This window comes from Nipponia nippon, unplaced genomic scaffold (assembly GCF_047370975.1).
Source record: "Nipponia nippon isolate SJK-2023a ecotype South Korea unplaced genomic scaffold, ASM4737097v1 scaffold_3, whole genome shotgun sequence".
Lineage (NCBI taxonomy): Eukaryota > Metazoa > Chordata > Aves > Pelecaniformes > Threskiornithidae > Nipponia > Nipponia nippon.
Genome location: NW_028262347.1, coordinates 60,712,711 through 60,731,964, shown reverse-complemented (window position 1 = coordinate 60,731,964; position 19,254 = coordinate 60,712,711). Strand labels below are relative to the sequence as shown.

Below are 19,254 nucleotides of genomic sequence, written 5' to 3'. Positions count from 1 at the left end.
AGTAGTGAAGAGGCAAGAGTGGGAAGGGCAGGTACCATTCTTTCAGTGGCAGTATGGACTTGTTCCAGATTAAAATGGCCATGTAACTGTGGCCAGCATTGTTCATGTGGGTAGTAACCACTAGCTGTTTTTTGTAAGGTGATTATCGGTTTCTTCTGTGGCTTGCCATTTGTTGACAGCTTTTGAACTTATATTGTCGAAAGTAAGTATTGGCCTTTTTACTGTGTTAGGGGAAAGGCCTGACTTATTTTTTGTCAAACTGTCAGAATATGAGAAATAACACTGCCAGCTGAGAAATTACACTATGCTTGTTTGCTTGTTTTGGTGAATGATCTTGTATCACCAGATTCTGTAATGTAACTATTATTAATTTGGACAAGAAGTCTGCACTGTGTGGCCCGGAGAGAGCACGGTACTGCAAATCCAATTTTATATGTAGTGTTGAATAAGTTGTTTTTTCCAAGTAGCGGTTGTTACAGGCCAGAAAAATTCCAGTGAGCATTTATACAATTTGCTTGTTGATTGCAAAATTGATCTTGAAGTAATCAAATTCCTCAGGTTAAGGGGTTTTGAGGTTTGAGAGACCTGGTTTTACGTTACTGATTTCCAGGTTTGAGGATATCAAGAGAAGATCTGGGTAGAATGTTCTCGATACGTAAGAGTAGCGTGTGGACTTTGAGATTGAGTATCAAGGGACAAATGCGGTCTTGAAACAACTCTGTAGGATTATTTCAGCCTTCCTTCTCTTGGGACCAGAAATCTATTTTTGTTTTATTTTACCCAGTATCAATAGATTGCATTCTTTATTTGAACAGGGGAAGGTAATCTGTCTGCAACTTGTGGTGTTACCTCCTCTGGTCATAAAAGGAGAGGGTGATAACCCCCAAGAAACACCATCTGTGGTGAATGCAAAAGCAGCTTTTTTTAGGCAATCAAGAATACAGATTTTTTTTAACTGATCAGTATGTGGCAGTGTTAATGAATTCTGCATCAGTTCTTCAAAGCAAATTATTGTATGTATTGTCAGCCTCTTTTGGCTATTTCCATGTAATAAAGTATTTTTTTCCCCCAGCGTGTGAAGATACGTTTTTTTCCTACAAATGGCAGATACTCTTGAAACACACTTCGTTATGCCAGTACTGCAGAAAAAGCTGTTCATGATTGTACCACCTGAACTTTTCTGGTTTCTGAGTGTTTATCTACAGCACAGCAGCCTTTATTTTCAAGGAAAATGATTCCTTTCCATACCCTCTCAATGCCTGGCAGGTTTTCAGGTTAGTTATATAACCCGCGATAGGAGGAAGGTCAAGCTGCCCGTGAAGTCAACCATTTTTTCAGTGTAAAAGTTACACTAAAGTCTGTGATATATTAATTTGTACATTGAAAGAAACTCTTCACTTTAGGAAATTTTGTGACTTTCCCATAGTGACCTAAAAGGGCAAAAGTCAGCTTGAGCATGAATCGGTTGTGTACGTAGTGTGGGAGTATGTGGCTTTGTGTTTTATAGGCTTAGTAATTTGCATATCACATGTTAGCAGGTTTAATAGCTGTGCCTTTGCTTACCTCTAGGAAAGGATCGGATTTGATTACTGGGGTAAGAACTTTATGGTATTTTGGTGCAGTATGTTTTACTTAAAGCCTCAGAACTCCAGTTTAAATGTCGACCAAGGTTAGTTTGTGTGCTTCTGTATACTTCTGGCTTTCCTGTTCTTTGCAATCTAGGTCAACAGGTGAACTATAATTGCCATGTTCTTCTAACCCCGAAGCCTCCATATATTTTTCAGGTCACCGTTAAGCATTTGCTTTCACTGCTTTGGAGTTTTGTGTGTGCAAATGTTTCTTTATGCAGGAATAAAGGTTTAGTGGAGGTGAAGGATAGACTGGAAAGGCCTGGGGAAAAGAGGTCAATATTGCAATGTTCTGTTTCAAGTACGTAAATGGAGACAGCTGTGGCAAAAGTCCACACGTATATACTTTGGAACAGTTCTGAATCTGAGAGCATACCAATTACTAATGGAGAGATGATAAAAATTAACACATGAGCTTTGTTAGCATTAGTTTAGACAGTAGCTGAGCTGCAGTGAACAGAGCTTCCTAAAATATGCATTTTTTTCTTAAATTCTGTACTTCGATTTTTTATTTTTTTTTTTAAATTGTGTTGGTATTTGAAAGGTCTGAAAGTCTGTATTGGTAAACCTGGGTAGGAAATAAGAATTTGATAATAGTCAGGGTTTCAGAAGTAAATTCAGGTGTCAAACTGTTGCTCATAATCTCTTTGGAAAGTGCTAGTGCAACAAGTTCCTTGCAATAGGATGGAACCTGCCCAGAGTACCACAGGCAGAAGGGATTTCTTCCAGCTGAACATGGGTCAGGGTGTGTCCTGCAAGTCTAATTTCTGTGGTGACAGGCATGTGATGTCACGTACACCCGAGCTTTTGTGTTACGCATTGCTTCCCCCAGCAACTAAACCAGAGAAGTTTTCTGGGCCTGCTTTTGAAACTTACTTTATCTCAGTGTTTCTTGGATTTCTAGGAAAGCATTTCCTTTCCTGTTCAGTCACATGCGTTCCTTTTGATGTCTGTTAGTATGTTTGTGACTCTTGCGCAGCTGTGAAAAGTAAAGGCTGCAAAATTTTTGCACTATAAGTTTGATTCCTTTCAGGACACAAACTCCTATCCTTTCAAACTGAAAGCCAGAAACACTGCAAAAAAATCTGTTTAAGCTCAAATGAGGAAGTTGTGAAGTATGAATACATGTTATTATTGATTCTTCAGTGATGGAGATGAAGTGTCTACAGCACAGGCTACTTAGGAACAATTCCTGTAAGGAAAACTTGGATTTTTCTATCTGTTATCTATCCAAAGTGTGGAATCCATGACCTAGCAAATGCTTTACTTTTTGTAGTAAGGAACCTGTGGAGTTCAGCGCTTGCAGATTTTTTTTTTGTCCTTAATGCCAGTGCCAATGTTCTACTTACCTTGTAGGTAAAGGGTGAACTGTGGTGCAGTTTAGAGAGAGGGGCAAAAGAATGATCGAAAGAACAGAAATAGGAGGGCAACTTTCATCAGAAAGATAAGTAAATAAAGAGGTAACTCCTTCACGTAGGTTTCTTGGTTTTTGTGCCTTCTATAGTTTGTAAAACATGATCATGGTCTGCATGGTTACAATTTTGCTGTGCACTGAAGATGTAGAATACCATGGCAAGCTTTATCTCAGTTTCACAATCTGTGCAGTTCTGCAGTACTGGAGAAGTGTACAGAGAATTGTAAGACTCCATTTTATAGAGCAACTGGCATTAAAAATAGTTAATAATTTGATTTCCAATACATTGGATTAATTGAAGAATGAAGTAAAACTTTTCTTTCCTATGCTCTCTTCTGAGTTTCCTCTGAGTTGAAATTTTCTGTCTGTAAATTCTATGGCATCAAGTGATTTTTTTTTTTTCCTCCTATTCATATTTCACATTCTTGAGAATAAACAAACTCATTTTTTTCTAGGAGTCTTAAAGTAGAAAAAGAGAACAATACAGCTTTTAGCAGAGATTGCCTACTATTGTTTTCCTTATTCCCTTCTCATGGGAGAGGCATGACTCTACATCTGCAAAACTGAGATATGCATTTAAAATAAAATATTCTACAGAGTAATTTTTGCCATCCAGGTTTCAGAAGGTTCTTTGGGGAGGAGGCTGCATTTTGGTTTTGTTCTTTGTTTTCGTAAGTCTTGCTAGTAGTGAACTCAAGAAGTTGAAACTATCCAAGTCTTAATGAGGGTGATCAAGCAATGGTGTCATCTGAATTATTTGTTTATCTGGGTTGCCTAGGGATAATTCCTGTGACTTTCCATCATTATTTTTCAGTAGATGGCAGGCTTAAGATGTAGTTTACTGTGCTTTATGTGTGTTTCTTTCTAGACAACATAGCTGTTTGCTGTTTACTGCTATTACGTGGTATATCCCAAATCCTGCAAATGCTTCTTTAAATTACTTTTTATGAGTGACTTTTTCATTTTCTTTTCTCCAGCATACTCTTTAACTGGTATCACCTGGAAACATCTACTAATGTGTAGTTTCACCAGTTTATGACAGAGGAAAAAGTTTTAAATTTCTCTGATATTGATAGTTCAGTTTTCATTGTGGTATATTTTCCCCTTTCGTTTCAAGGCTTTCATAATCTGAGGAGACCTGTATAAAGATTAGTACTGATCACATAGTCCTGGTGTTTTTCAGTGCGCAGAGTTTTTTTATTTGATTGAAATTTCCTTTCTGTAAGCTAGTTGCCAATAGATTTACTGGTGAGAAGTACTTTATTTCAGAGCTAGTGTGTTTTTCTTCCAAGCCATGAAGAAAATCATGGGTTTGTGGGGATAATGTGGATCTTCCTCTTTTTATATTTTAGATTTTGGCTTTCTGCTTTCTTTCAAATATAACTCCACCAACCTCTCTTTTTCAGTGCCAACTCTGAAGCATTGTATTAGTTTGCTAAAGAAAAGTTCTGCAGTGCTGCGTTTACTGAAAGTTTTACTCTGGTTCTTTATGATTTCCATATGAGACAGCACAACAGAGCTTGCATTTTTGGCACTGGAGGTCACACTTTCAAACTGAAAAGTGTTACTAGTGATCAGAGGTTGCTCTTGCAGCAGCAGCTTTTCTGATTTTTTTCATAATTCTGCAATTTATTTTTTTTTTTTCCCTCTACTAGTCCATCTTTTTTCCAGAATCCTACCTTTGCAGCTGCTGCTGTACAGCTTGTCAAGTGCAATGGTAAAGTAAAAATAATTTTTAGTTGCTTTTTTTTTGCTCTTCTGTTTGTAGAGTGTGAGATTTGCAGGAGTAATTATTTCATTACATATGATTTGTTCCCAAGTGAAAGTGTGTGGGAAATTTCAAAAACTTTTCCACTTGCAGTATTATCATCAATTCCAGTATTTTTCCTGCCGAACTTAGAAGTTTTAAGAAGACTTAAGGTAAAGTAAGCCTTGGATAGTTTTGCTGCGTGTGCTTTGTTTTTCTGCTTTCGTAGTATGAGCTATGCCTGTCAGAATCTTTCTGTTAACTGAAGTTTTCATTAGGATGTACTATGTGGTGTAACGCGTAGCTTGCCTTTTGTTGGAATGAGTTGTCTTTCCCTTGGAAGTGTTAGTCTGTTGCGCTTGCCTCTTGAATTTTACCTTGAATGAAAGCTTTTGAACTTAGGGGTTGCATAAATTGGTCAAAAAAATACTTACGCACAAGTCAGCGTGATTGACATTTGAAGCCTTGTAGGCTTATTTCTACAGAGAGAATCTCTTTCTTCATGAAGTGAAGATACAGTTCAATGCAAAGTTGCACTGGTAATCTTTTTTTCCTTTCTCGCAAGGGTAATGGTCATTAACAGCAACAGTAAACAGGAAATGAAGTAATCGTCAGCGTTACTTCCTGGGTTTGTGCGGTACCTTCGCACGTCCCCGCTCCGCTCTCCACGCAGGCTTGAACAGGGTTTAAAAACGCGCAAGCTTTACCTGTCATTCACGAGGGTTTTTCTTTTATGTGGATTTAATGTTATTTAGACCCGTAATGAACGATGTGAGCGGGTGCTTGGAGGCAGCGCTGAAGCAGGCTGTTTGTGCTGACGCTTGCTGCCAGCTGTTGGCCCTGGCAGGGGACGCGCTGTGCGCGAGCTGCTGTTCGCTTTGACACCTTCCCCTTCTATTTTTTTTTTTTTTATCAGCCCCTCCAGTTTTGAACGTTGGCTCAGTACTTCTTGAACTCCAAGAACATATTGGGTTTCATTTAACCTTTAGCAGCCGACGCTTCTAGATACGACGCGGGAGCGGAACCGACCCGCTGCTTGTACCTGCTCGAAGCCTTTCTCTGTCCTGGTTAGGAATAAGGATCGGCTGCGGCACAGGAATCCTCTCGGAGCGGCTCGGGAGGGAAGGAGAAATTGGGCTCCTACTACGACACAGCGGTTACATATTAACTGGAAAAGTAGGTCATTGTGGCAGGGAGTAGTCCAAACAGCGCCCGGTTGCTGCAGCAACGACCTACTTTAGGAAACTATTTCTGTTGATTCATATTGAAATGTTCTTCTTACAAGTGGCATAAGGAAATGATCGGGTTATGAGACATGTAGTAAGGAAAGCTGCAGCCTTTGTAGACCTCCCCCCCTCTTTTTTTCCCCTTTGGTCATGCCCCTTAGTGTTGGACATAAGGGGATTAAAGCAAATAAGGTTTGTTTTTCTTCAGTTTGTCCTCTGGTGGGGAACATCTCTTCTTGCTTGAAGGTTCAGCATAGCAATAATACTTACCAATGGTGATTAAGTTTCCAGAGTTCAGAGCCTACGAATGCTCCCCTATCATTTTTATCTATAGAAATAACTTTGGAGTTTAAAAAAAAAAAAAATCATCATCTTTCTTAGGAGTATCTCTTTTCTGGAATGGTAACAGTTTGTTTTGATATTCAGCTGCTCTTATTTTAAGGGCTTTGTCTCCAACAAAGTTTATCCATCTTCAGGAAGGTGGGCTTTGTGCTCGCCCCCCTTTTTTTCCCCTTCTCCCCCCCCCCTTAAAGTGGCAGTGTTCCTGTCTGCATCTTCTGTGTTGCTATTAATTTTGATCCTGGCACAAGCAAACTGGAAAAAATAAAGTGATCCTGTGTAGGATGATGTCTTCCAGTTGTCTACCTTTATTCTTTCAACAGTCAAAGTAATAAAAAAATCTGTGACTGGTGTTCAGGAGGTGAATTTTGGTAACTCATTCTTCTGAAAGGAGTGGGTAGACAGGGAAAATGAGGAAAATATAAAAATACAGTTCTAATAAAGGTTTCATTCTTCATAAAGTAATTCTTCATCTAAACTACTATCACTTCTGCAGAGGTGATTGAATATCACTTTAGTTACCAGAATGTTCCACTTAACTGTACTACGTAACTTTTTTAATTTAGTTACTTCAAGTGAGGTACTTTGTGTTGCTCCTGACCTTCAGTATTGCAGTGAACTGCTGCAGTTGTGGCAGATGAAGATAGCAGGTTTATCCAGAGGTTGTATGAGTTTTTTCATCTATTATGTCTTGAACTATATTTAATATAGTTTCATATTCCAGGGCTTACATTACTGAGCTCCGTGCATCTTTTTCGTCAGCTCTAGACTTTGAGATGGAAGGTCTCTGCAGCATGAAGTGAACCATTACCTCCATTGGTCTACTTGTACACTAAGAAAGTTTGGGACAAAGTGGAATTTTTCTGGACTTGCGCAGCTTAATAAACAAAGCTGTGTTTAAGTTATTTGGGTTTTTTTAGAGAATGTTGATTCTTTTGATATGATTATTACTCAAAAACCTGAACACATTTTCTTTGTGTTTACCTTGGATTCAGATATAAAGGACTAATTTCAGTTTTGAAAGACCAGTTCAGAAAATTTTGGCCTTCTTGTTTCATAAGAGTAGCAGTGGGAAGTTAGGATAACGCTGAATGTCTGACCACCATAAGGGAAGCACCACAGAGATGAAATCCAGTCAGTTTTAATTAAAGATTTTCAGGAATAGCTTCAGGGGTTTTTTTTTCCAGTTTTCCAAACTTTCTGCCAATTTCTGTGCTTGCTAGTAGATTTCAGCTCTTTCCTTAACTCTCTTCCATTAGTTTAATAGATTTTTCAATATGGGAAGCCAGAGGCAATGGGATTATACCTTAAGGACTTGCAATTTATACAGTGTAGTTGAGAAATATATTCATTTTACACAGGGTTTCATTTCTGGGAAACTTAAAACTGTGCAAAATCTTCTTAGCAGTAATTATAACCTTGAAAAGGTCACTTTAATGTGAGGAAAGTAAAAGGGTTTTATTAAAGTAAATGAGGGGCAGTACAAAATTGATCCTTCAGAATCAGATTGCAAGACTCTATCTTGTTGTAGTGCTCTTCTCACCCTTGCTCTGCTGAAATGAGCCATAGCTGTTACTTTCTCATGGACAGCTTAGATTGCCGAAAATAATGTGGCTGAACTATTTTATTCAGTGGCAGGAAGAAAAAGCAGGCCAGCTCTGGTTTAATTACATCAAGCCTTATGAGCAGCTCATTTAAATAAGAGAACTTGGGTGCATGAGAATAGGGAGTTTTAAATGTATTTAAATATGAGCATGTCTGTACTCTCAAGTAACTTAGTTTTGTAATTTGCCTTTAGGTCCTATTTCCCCAGCTGTCCCCACTGCAAATACATTTGTTTGCTCTTGGGTTTTCCTTTATGGATCCAACTAGTTTCTCTCTGGAAAGAGTAGGCATAAGGAATTAAAGTCAGATAGTAAGGACTTTGATTTATCAGATTGGAATTAGACGATTAGAGAAAAATAAGCACAGAATATATACATTAAAGAATGGAAGACACCGAGGGAGAGATTTAAGAAGCTGTGAGCCTGTTTTAGTCTCATATCACCATAAGGCTGACCTTTGTAACAAGCAAGTAATTTGAGATGTTTGTTGCGAGTTATATGGGAATAGTTTAGATGAATAATAGGTGCCCTTTGAATGTGAAGTTAAGATCAAGATCTTTACAGAAGCTAAATACAGTATTTGCTGTGACGTATGGTTGACAAAATAGGAGCCAATTACAGATTGTCATTTGAATAGGACAAAAATTTTGTTTCCTTCCTTTGGGGAACGCTAACCTTGAAAAGGTAATTCAGTTGGAAAGAAATTAATGAGGAACAATATGTAAGGAAATGCTAGCTTTGTGTCCAGTGTAAGCTAGGTTAGATGCAAATGGAAATGATTTTGTTAATAGTGCTTGCTGCTTGGTATTCTAGCCCCACTCCATATGTGAGATGGTCTTTACTACTTAGTTTCAAAGATGCACCCAAAAGGACTCAACTTGAAGAGATTAAATTTTAAATGTTGCTTTCTCTCAATTATTCTTCACAGCCCTTTCTTTCCTGCTTTTTCAAAGAGCTGAATTTGTTTTTTAAGAACGTCTTTTACAGCAATTACGAGTATTTTGGCTGTACGTGGGTTTGGGTGTATCTTGCCTTCTTCCTCCAAAAGCTCTGCTTTGGCTTGAAGATTATAACAGTAGTAAATATTAGAGGAGAAAAGCCAAGTGACGCACTTCACGGTCTGTGTTTGGTTGTGGTTTTGCACGCAGATCAGCTCTTACTAAGTTATGAAAGATGCTGAAGTCCTGAATTGCACTCTAAAGGAGCTGTGTTTTCTCCACTGACTATGGAGAAACCCTGCAGGAGATTAGTTAGCTCCCACAGCCACTTCACTCAAGTATGTAGAGTTGAATAATGTGAACTTTTTTCTGCTCTTGTGTATAAGCTTAAAGGATAATACCTCTATGAAATTTATTATTGTATACCTTTTTAGGATGTGGAAATTGTATGCGGTATTCCCTGAAACAATGTAATATAATAAGGCATGCCTCCATGACCTTGATTTGGTAATAGGAAAATATTACTATGGCTTGCTGCCAAAGGATGCTGTGGAGTGTACATAACACTTAAATCCTGTCTGAGCTTAATCTTCTTATAGTTTCATAAGAATATACTGCTCGCACTAAGACACATTGGTTGGCAATCGAACAGGAAAATATACTGATAAAATATTTAATATTTGTATATAGCTATATCAAATTTGAGATACTTCTCAGTGTCTCTTAATCTGTTTCAGTATTAGATGAAAACTGCCTCACGATTCCTGGAGAAGCTAGTATGAGGAATATATTTACCTCAATGATACTGGACTTCCATAATAACCTAGCTGAACATATGGCAAAATAGCAGATACGTATGAAAGAAAGGTGCTCTCTCTCCCTCTTCCCATGAAGAGAAAGAAATGTTGCATAATGTATTAATACGATCAGAGTCTAATGCTGTAAACTATACTCATTCAAATAAAAAAAATGTGGTTGGTGTTATACGGTATGTAATGTTCTCTCTTTTTATTAAATCCAGCTCTACTAAACTCTGAAAGAGGAATATCACATAGCAACATTGAAAAAAAAAATTGAATGGGAAAATAAAACTAGCAGACGTTATGCTGCTTAAGATGATTCTGATACACAAAGTCTGGGTGGTGATCAAATATTCATAACGACATAATCTCTTGTTTGATAGTGCTTTTCTTTCACTGGAGAGATTGTAATCAGTAGTTTGGCATGAGGCCTAGTGCGTAGATAGAAGGTATGCAAAAAGATTGGTTAGACAGAAGTCTGGATGGATTGCTGGAAGTTGACCCGTCATAGGTAAAAATGTTAATTCAGCTTAGAAATGAAACAAGCTTTAGCACTGTTCTTTTTCGCTCAACTTTTTAAACTTCTTTCACAATGAAGAAGCCTGACTAGATTCCTTTCTTTTGTGTGGTACTGGCTGTGCACTCTAACACTCCTGCCTTGCCTAACAGTTAAATTCAGAATCTGGATCAGTTCAGAAAAAAATCTGGAACTGAAGTTTCTTGATCCTTAATGGCTTAGCACCACCATTTTCAGATGTGAATGACACCTGAAAGAGAAGTCATTGCATTTTAAAACCCCTCAATTCCCAGCAATTGTCCTAATTTCATACTGGTGAGGATGGTGCTGCGTGATTACGGCTTCTGGGTGCTTGTTGCTCCTAAAAATAACCCCAAACAAGACTTAATGGTAGCCTTAAATGGTGTGTCTATAAGTATCCTTCTTGCAAGTCTCCTCCTAAATAAAAATGCTACCTTTTTAACAGACTGCTCCTGACTTCTTCTTCCCTGGAGAAAGTCTTTAGTGCAGAGCCAGGAAGGCTGCATGATACAGTGCTTAGTTTTGTTAATTTTGTTAATGGATAACTGTGTTAACAATAAGTTATTTAACTTCTTTAATTTCTGCCTTGATGGTACCGGTTTACTTCAGTTGCATCATAGCTAGAATTATGATCTGTATTATGCAAGCCAGTTTCTCGCAGTCACTCTTAAGATGCATGGGGGCAGAACGTCTAGTTTAGATTTCAGACCCTAAGCAGACTTTGCGTGACTGGAAGCAAGGAAGATCGTGGAGTTTCTTAGACTAAACAGCTAAGATTTTATGTGCATGTGATCTTCAGAAGCTTTCGTGAAAATTCTGAAATCGTTATGAGATGACTGTGAGCAAAATGTGTGTAATGGCCTCTATGTGAGCCGACACAGGCAGGATGGAAGAACAACCACAGAACCACAGACGAAATGCAAAGAGTAAATTTAATTTTCGTTACCTCGCAAAACGGAGGATCCCCGAAGCAGCACCAGGGCAGAGGCACACAAGCAGGAACGCAGGCACCGCAGAGCTCGGCTCTTGCTAGAGGATCGCCGAACCTGCGGTTTTCACCTGTGTATCAGGGATTCACACAGGCGTAGTTTACCACTGTGGTTTGATCTTTCCCACAGCAGGGCAGGAATCTCAAGCATGTTCAATAGGGTGCCTCTGAGCCTATCACAGGCCTATGTTATCTCAACACAGATGTTCTACTTGTCAAGCAGACAAGACTAAACAACAATCAGTATGATAGATGTGTTTTTCTACACCCCAGCTGCAAGTCACTTGAGTGTGTTTACAATCCTCCTTGCCAATCTTCCATTATTTTCCCACATCCTCTAAGAATGTTGCTTGAAGACAGGTATGCTTTGCAGTGGCATCTTCCCTGTGCTACAATAAATAAATATTTTCTGCCTCCCTCCATCACCTCAGTCATGCATTTACCTCACGCAGTTTGCTACTGTGAAATTAATGGTGAGCTTTTCCTTCCTCTGGTTTGTCCAAGGGAAGTTGAAGACCAGCTGCAGAAACCTGGACTGATACTCTAATCTGATAAAAAATATCTGTGCATGCTTTTTGTGTCTCTTTAAGTCATGTAATGTAGTTTTTATATTTATTAAAAGTGCAAAAGAAAGTGCTTTCCCATTGACTGTTAGGTTGAGAGGAAAAAGTTGTTTTAGATTGCAGACTTGGAACCATGACTTGTTACTGTAGGGAGAGATTTAAATAGCTCCTAATTGCCACACTTTGGTGTAAAGTACAATAGAGTTCAAGGCTAGTAGCTCTTACTTCATAGTTGCTATGAAGAAACTTTTCCTCAAGAGCTCATATACTGAAAAGAAATTACTTTTTATGAGATGGAGATTTCATACTTTGTTTCGGTTCACAGGCTAATTTGCCATTAATTTTCGTTTGTGTTTATACTGTGAAAGGAACATGTTTGTGAGCATTTTGGTGTATCTCTTCAGAGAGAAAGCTCAAATAATTTTGTATTGCCTGTCCTAGAGTGCTGCTCTTAATTCTGTGTAAGTATCTGCACTGGGCAAAACCCCTGCATGTTCCTGTGCTGCAGCAAGTGCCCTTGCATGGTGTTAGAGTAATTCAGAACTATTTTCACTTGCAAACAAGTGGTACCAGTCAAAATGATACCTTGGAAAACTAAAAATTCTTCTCTTCCAGATCCCGTAATAATTCACTGTGACAGTGTGCTGAATGCTGAGAATTATTATTTTATTATTTTTCTATTAGTATGCTAATATGTGTGGGGGTGTGCATGTTGTAGATGTTATTACTCCTCCCTGACATACATATGTATGTTATAGATGAAACATTAATTTGCTAGGACAGGAGATAAATGCAGTGCGTTACAATGCCATGCCAAAATTGGAGAAAGTGCAGGAATTAGAAGTTGTCCCAGGGAGCTGGTATAATTAAAACACTTCCTTTCACTTAAGTCTATTCACACAGGTATCTGTTAACACATTGGATGAATGCCGAAGTTCTGAAAGGTAGAATTTTCCTTCCTTAAATTCAGAGTAATTTGTATCTGGATATACCTAAAGCTAGATGTTAATTAGCATGCATTTAACCACAGTAAAGATGCTGTGCTGCTTCTGCAAGTTTTAAAGGTACTCATGAGAAAACGAGGAGGTGAAAACTTTGGTTATGACAAGTAGTTGATTCAACTATTAAGTTTCTTGGTAGGGGTTGTATCTAAAAGCAATGATTTAAGAAGGTTCATTTTTAATTGAGCAAGCCTCGTCGCAGGGGGGATTGGACTTAGATGACCATTAAAGGTCCGTTCCAACCCAAACTATTCTATGATTCTATAAATCCGTGTAAAGGCTTTTGTTAGACAAATTTTATTAACACTTTAATGAGAAAATGCCGTTAGATGTGGTATAGCATAAATATAGTTGGTGAAAACAAAATAGATGATTAATTATTTGCAGCACATTGTCTTAGAACATATTTGGTCCAACTGAAAGATTCAAATATGCTTAATAAACTGCATGCTTATTCTGAGTAACCACTTGTTAACTGAATCTGTGTTCTGGAAGTCAAAAGCAGTATTCTTCTGCATTGCTGTTACTATAGATATCGTAGGGTCGCTAGGGTTTCATTTGATCTATTATTTTTGAACAATGTGCTTTCAGTGAGTCTTGCAGCTCAAGCTGTGGTTTGGCTGTTTTTCATTTGGTCTGTTTTTGTTCAGGTAGGGGTAGTGTTTGTGTGTCCCCCCTGGCCGCTCTCTGGCTTCCTTCCTACGTATATTTAACAATTTGAGTCTACGCCATTATTTTTGTTAAATATATGAGTGAGTTTTACGGAGATTGAAATGCTGGAGAGTGGTAAGAGATAGTTAAGAGAGATAATAGAAGGGATTTGGGGAACCAACAAAATAGAGATTAAACAGTATTAAGGACAAGTTTAGGGATCTTGGATGTGAATTGGAGACTGGGTCAGTGCATGTAATCTTCTTGAATAGGATTTTGTGCCAAGTCCAGACTGGAAGTTGTATGTTATGGTCAGTAAGGTAGGAAGAAAAGAGATTGAGCAATTAGAGGGAACTGAGATGCAAATAAGAAAAAACCCGAACAATTTCCTGAAAGACAGATTTTTACTTTGAATAGTTATGAGTGTTTTATGTCACCAATTTCTCTTCATACCCTTTCCTTATATTCTGTGATACAAAGTTAAAAAAACAACCAAACAAAAATAAAACGAAAAAAAACCCACACCAAAAAACCACCATAACAACAAAACCCCACCAAACAAAAAACCCCCAGCCTTTCCTGGACTGTTCCAAAGGCATCTGGGACACTATTGCAGTTTGTCTTCATAGCAATTTGTGAAGTATAAGGGAAGGCACATGCTCTGAAAGCAAGATTCAGGTGGATGAGATTAGTGGTAAGGTCTGTCATTCCAGGTTTCAAAAAAATGATAAAACAAAGCTGTACTTTTCAGAGTCCATCTGGAAGTGACTTTGGCCTGGGAACATGGGGCCCAAGTTCTCTCTGATAGAAGCATATCTGATTCTCACCTGATTCTTAAAATTACTCCTGTGTGGTTTATAACTAAATGAGCATACAGAAGTTTTTTTAGACACAGCATATCCTTCATGATCTTGCTACTCTGGAGCTTTTTTTTTCCAAAGTCAAATTTAGCAAAGTGAAAGAATTGGACATTTTTGGCTTGTCCCAGTAATTAAACATATAAGCACAGTTGCCAGCCAAGAAGCAGTTGTATTCTTGTACACTGGCTTCCTCTCAGACTTGCTTGCTTTCTGTTATCCTTTCAGGTCAAGTGAGCCAGGCATTTTTGGCATCTAATAGCAGCTAGGCAGTTTTCATGCCAGCCTTCTATATATTAATTTTTATAATTTTTTCCATATAAAGTTAGAGGCAATGTGTGTTAGGTAGGCTTCGCTTATATACTGCTAAATCTCTAGAAAAATGTAAAAAATGTTGGTAGGTGTACAACAGTCATGTACGCTATACCCCTCCTAGAAGGTGTAGCATTTTCATTGTAACTGGTTAGTTTTTAGGATTCATTCTTAAAAACCTAGGTGTTTTATGAACTCCTGATTTTAGTAAACCTGGTTGCTCGGTGCCTTCGTCTTTGCAACGCTCTGGGCGCTTGCAGTTGTGCAGCCTGCCCTTCCCTGGTAGCTCCACACCCTTTCACCCCGGCTGCGGGCGCAGGGTCTCCAGGCCTCTGTGGCGCTGCTTTCCCTGTGTTGGTCCCGGGCGGTTGCTCCTGTGGCGTTATCCCCGTGGCCTTGCACCTGCACATAGTGTCTTAACAGCAGGCTCTCTCAGGAATAATGTCCTGCAGCGTGGGAATCTCCTCTTTTTTTTCCCCCCTTTGGGTGTAGCTTTTGGTTTATGGCAGGGGATCCAATAATGTGCATGCACAGAGGTTAATGACCGGCAGGCTCTGACTCAGCGGCTGCCCTGATCAACGCGCACTTTGGTGAGTGCCAACGGCGTTGCACATAAGAACAGCTGACGGGGTTTGAGCAGCTCCTGGTGAAAACTGTATTGTTACTTCGAGGAAGAATACTGTGGAGGAGCCACTTGTTACACTGGAGAGGAGTCCAGGGGAAGGGCACTCATCTGGGGACCCCCAGCATCTCTCTGGCTGGCCACAAGGGAGACTTTTCATTTTTCGTCTCCTTCCTTTTGTTTTTACTTCTTCCCTCAAACCACTTTCACCATTGGAGTTATTAATAGTTAGTGTACCCACTAATAAATCTTTGCACATGTGAACCTGTCTCAACATCCTTTTTGCAACTACCTGTTTCCCTTGAAGATTTGCAGCACCCCATTCTGCCCCCCACCCCCCTCTTTTTTTTTTCCCCGATTTGCTCATTAAATAATTCAGGTGAGGTTACAGCCAAGATGCATGAAATTGTTTGTTATATAGAGGGCTGTTTTTATAAATGAAGGCCAAGGGGATAGTTGTGACCATGTAGTCCTCTGGTGTACTGTTTTTAGTAACAGTTCAGGCTGCTGTGTTGTAAGAAGGACTTGGATTAGTTTAGTAGCAGTATGCCAACAGCTGATTGTCTGTTTGTTGTTTGTTTTTTGTTTTTTTTTTTTTTTTTCTGTGGTGTGCTTTTTTCTTTAGAGTGACAAGATACTTCTAGTGTTAGTTAAGACTTGAGCATGTTTTAGTCCATTCCAGAGTTGAATAGTGTTGAGGTGAAAACTTAAATGACAGTACAATTTGGTTTTCTGAATTATGTATTGTTGAATATGTTATATGGTATTGAACTACTGTAAGCTAAGTGTAATTAGGATGTGAATGTGCATGCATCGCCAAAATACGCACCAAATACTGAAGGTCTGATAATTTTTGTTGGATTGTTCCTCTTACTTCCCTTTTTCTATTGTAAAATTGTCTGGTTTGCCTCAGAAAATAAATGTTTTCTTTATAATTCCTTGCAGATTCCTCCTTCAATGTCTTGAGGATCTTGATGCCAATCTACGGAAACTGAATTCACGTTTGTTTGTTATTCGTGGACAGCCAGCAGATGTTTTCCCCAGGCTTTTTAAGGTAAATGCCACCTTGCAGTTGTTGTTTCTATCCACAAATATGACTGACAAACTAATTTCAACTAGGAATCATTTCTTCTACGATATACTTCAGTGCAAGTTGTTATCCATGCAAATACTTAACTATCCTTGCAGTTTCTCTTTAAGGTTGTTTTTGTTAGATTTGGGTTTTTCCCCTCTAATGTGTATATCGCCAACGGAACTGAGTCGCTCTTAGACTTCACAGTTTTTTGTTTCTTTCTTGCCAGAAATTGAACTGATTTATAATGGTTTGCTAAGTATAGGTACTGTATATTGCTAATTTTTCCTTTCCAAGTTCCCTTTGAAATACTGAAATATAATTCTGTGCACATGAATCCAGGTTCAGAGCCTGACCTGTAAAAGCAATGTTTTGTTTACGCCAAATATCTGCTGCTGTTGCTTTTTGGCCATTAAAAGTGATTTAATAAGCTTTTTGCTGGTAGCAGGCTTGGTAAAAGCATAGTGCAGGTAAAAAGCAATTTCTAGTCAAAGGTGTTTAAGGCTTTTGTGGGAAAGGGTCTTGTTATTGAGCAAATTAAAGCTGTGGGGGATTGTTATTGATACTAATTTGTCTTCCATGGATAATAGTGTATTTAATGTAACAATACTATAATAGGATAGCAAAAATGAACACTTTGCAGATTGACTTTTAGAAGGTTTTATGGAATGACTAGATTGAGGTGACTGAGACGAGCAAGACTGGGGGGGGGGGGGGGAATCTGTTTTTCCAAAGAGATCATCTGTTCAAGATTTTTATTCCCAAGTCTTCAACATCAAGCTGAAAACTCAACCAAAACTCAAATTTCCGTCTTCATTCTTGTGCTTTAGTTGTGAAATGCTAACTGGATGATACTCTTGACTGGTCTTTTCTTGATTTCCCCTCAGTGAAGAATTTCCTGCAGGAGTACTGTGACATTAGTTGCTGCTTGCGATCCCCTATATATTCAAGCTAGTTATATCTGCCTGCCAAATTTGATTTGATTGCATTTAAATAGGGGCAAAGATCTTGCTGTTGTGTGTGTTGCCTTCTGGATTTGAGTGACCTGTGACAAGTTTTCTTAAATACTTTAATGGCTACTTTGACAATTCCTGTTTCAGGTATTGCTTCTAGGCTGATCTTTCTATGCCTAACAGCATTGGAGTGCCACATTTTCAGAATATTAATTTTAGTGCTGAGAAGGTAATGAAAATAACTTGTCATGTAGATAGTGCACAGCAATCAAAAAAGAACATTCACATCTGCCTATATCTTCCGGTTCCTCAAATTACCAAAAAGTGTCTTTATCATGTATTTGTTCACTGAGGCGCTTTTCAGGACATCCTCTGTCCTCAAACAAATAAGAGTTATTGTTGAAGCTCTTGAGGACTTCTTCAGCTTTTGGTGGAAGACTACCTGGAACATGCATCTATCTCATATCCTTAATCTCACAGCCTCTTTTGCCAGAGCAACAGCTGTACCTCTTTTGCCAGGGCAATAGCTGTACATCAGGTACTTGCAGCGCAGTGAAGGGCATATAATACTAAACCAAGTTTTTCAGATCATCCTCATTAAATGTCTCAAAGGTGAGCGATGATCCTGACCCTGAAGAACACATGTAGATGGTTTTTGGCTGGGAGAAGATAACTTTAAGTAAATAATGATAGGAGATAGTGGAACTTCTGTAGAGCCTTGTGTCAGAAGCCCTATCACAGATGCCAGCATCTCTGGATTTCTTGGGGATGAATGTTTCACAGCTGTTTCTTGGTAGGGCTCTCCTTTTTACAGGCTGAAGAACAATTCCTTCAAAAGGCAGAGCACTGATCTATCTTTATGCTTGCAAAAGGCCTCAAGGACCTTTAGGCTCTTTCATTTGTACGTGTGCATAGGTGTGGCTGTTTGCTTTCCTCTTTCCAGTCCTTCAGAGCAGCTTTGCTTCCATTAAGACACTGAATTCAGTGTCACATGTTTTCAGTGGTACTAGCTAGCAGTGCTGCTGATAGCAGCAGTAGGCTGTCATCCTCTGGAGTAGTGCATAGAGACAGAATATTTTTACCAGTGGACTTTGGAGGTCTTTGCAAAATTCTTTTAGGTTTTTTGTTTGTTTGGGGTTTTTGTTGTTGTGGGGTTTTTTGTTGTTGTTGTTGGTTGGTTGGGGTTTTTTGTAAGTTACTTGAGGATGGTGGTTCCATCTGAATGCAGAGATGCAACTTCCACTAGTAGCAGGCACCCACTTGATGCCTCTTGGTTAACTTGAACCAGTCAAGTTTTGGTTGGTTGTTGCCTCATTCTCTTCAATTTGTCCTGGTCTGCTCTGTATCTCTAGCTCTTTGGGACTGGCTTGATAAAGAAAATAGAAATGGAACAATCTGTAATTCTTAAAATGCATCGGTGTTGCTACAAGCATCCGCCAGTATGTGCAAAGTGATTTGTGTCCATGCTTCTTCTAAGTGCCTAGCTCATGCTGATGTGATCTGGGTGCATTCACATCACGTAGCACTTGTCTCGGAGTTCCTTGGCTCCCTTGGGGACGTGGCTCTGGCTCTTGGACACGTTTTTTATGGTTTTCTTTTCAATATGCCAGAGGAAAGAAAGATTTAGAGAAATATGTGCTGCAACTTGTCAGACAGTGGTTTTACATTACGAAATGGGAAATAAATGTTGTATAAGGGTGTAGGAGGTTGCTTGAGGATTCAGGGCCTGCTGGGTCAGTCTTGGCAGACTTAATGATGGAAGGAGCCAAGCCTTCTTTCGGAGAGCAAGCTCTCCTTGGAATCACCTATCCTCAGGGTTGTGTCTGGGCTTCATCTGGGAGAGAGCTAGAGTTCAGAAGTGAAACAACACCCTAGGTGAACAGCGTAGAGTGCCCCTTGTCTCTCTGGTGTAAATCCAGTTCTCTGAAATAGTCTGGCTGGTGTATTTAAATCAACTGATTAAGATTCTGAGGGATTAGAAAGATATTTCTAATGAGTTTG

General features: G+C 39.0%; 1 protein-coding gene across 3 annotated transcripts in view; it reads left to right on the top strand.

Moving 5' to 3' along the window:
- The window catches only part of CRY1 (cryptochrome circadian regulator 1), a 38,802-nt gene that overhangs the window by 5,594 nt on the left and 13,954 nt on the right, over positions 1 to 19,254 (top strand). For all 3 annotated transcript variants that reach the window (XM_087764156.1, XM_087764155.1, XM_087764154.1), the window contains exon 2: positions 16,174 to 16,282. In XM_087764156.1, the coding sequence (XP_087620282.1) occupies positions 16,174 to 16,282 (109 nt within the window). The remainder of the gene's footprint in view (positions 1 to 16,173; positions 16,283 to 19,254) is intronic.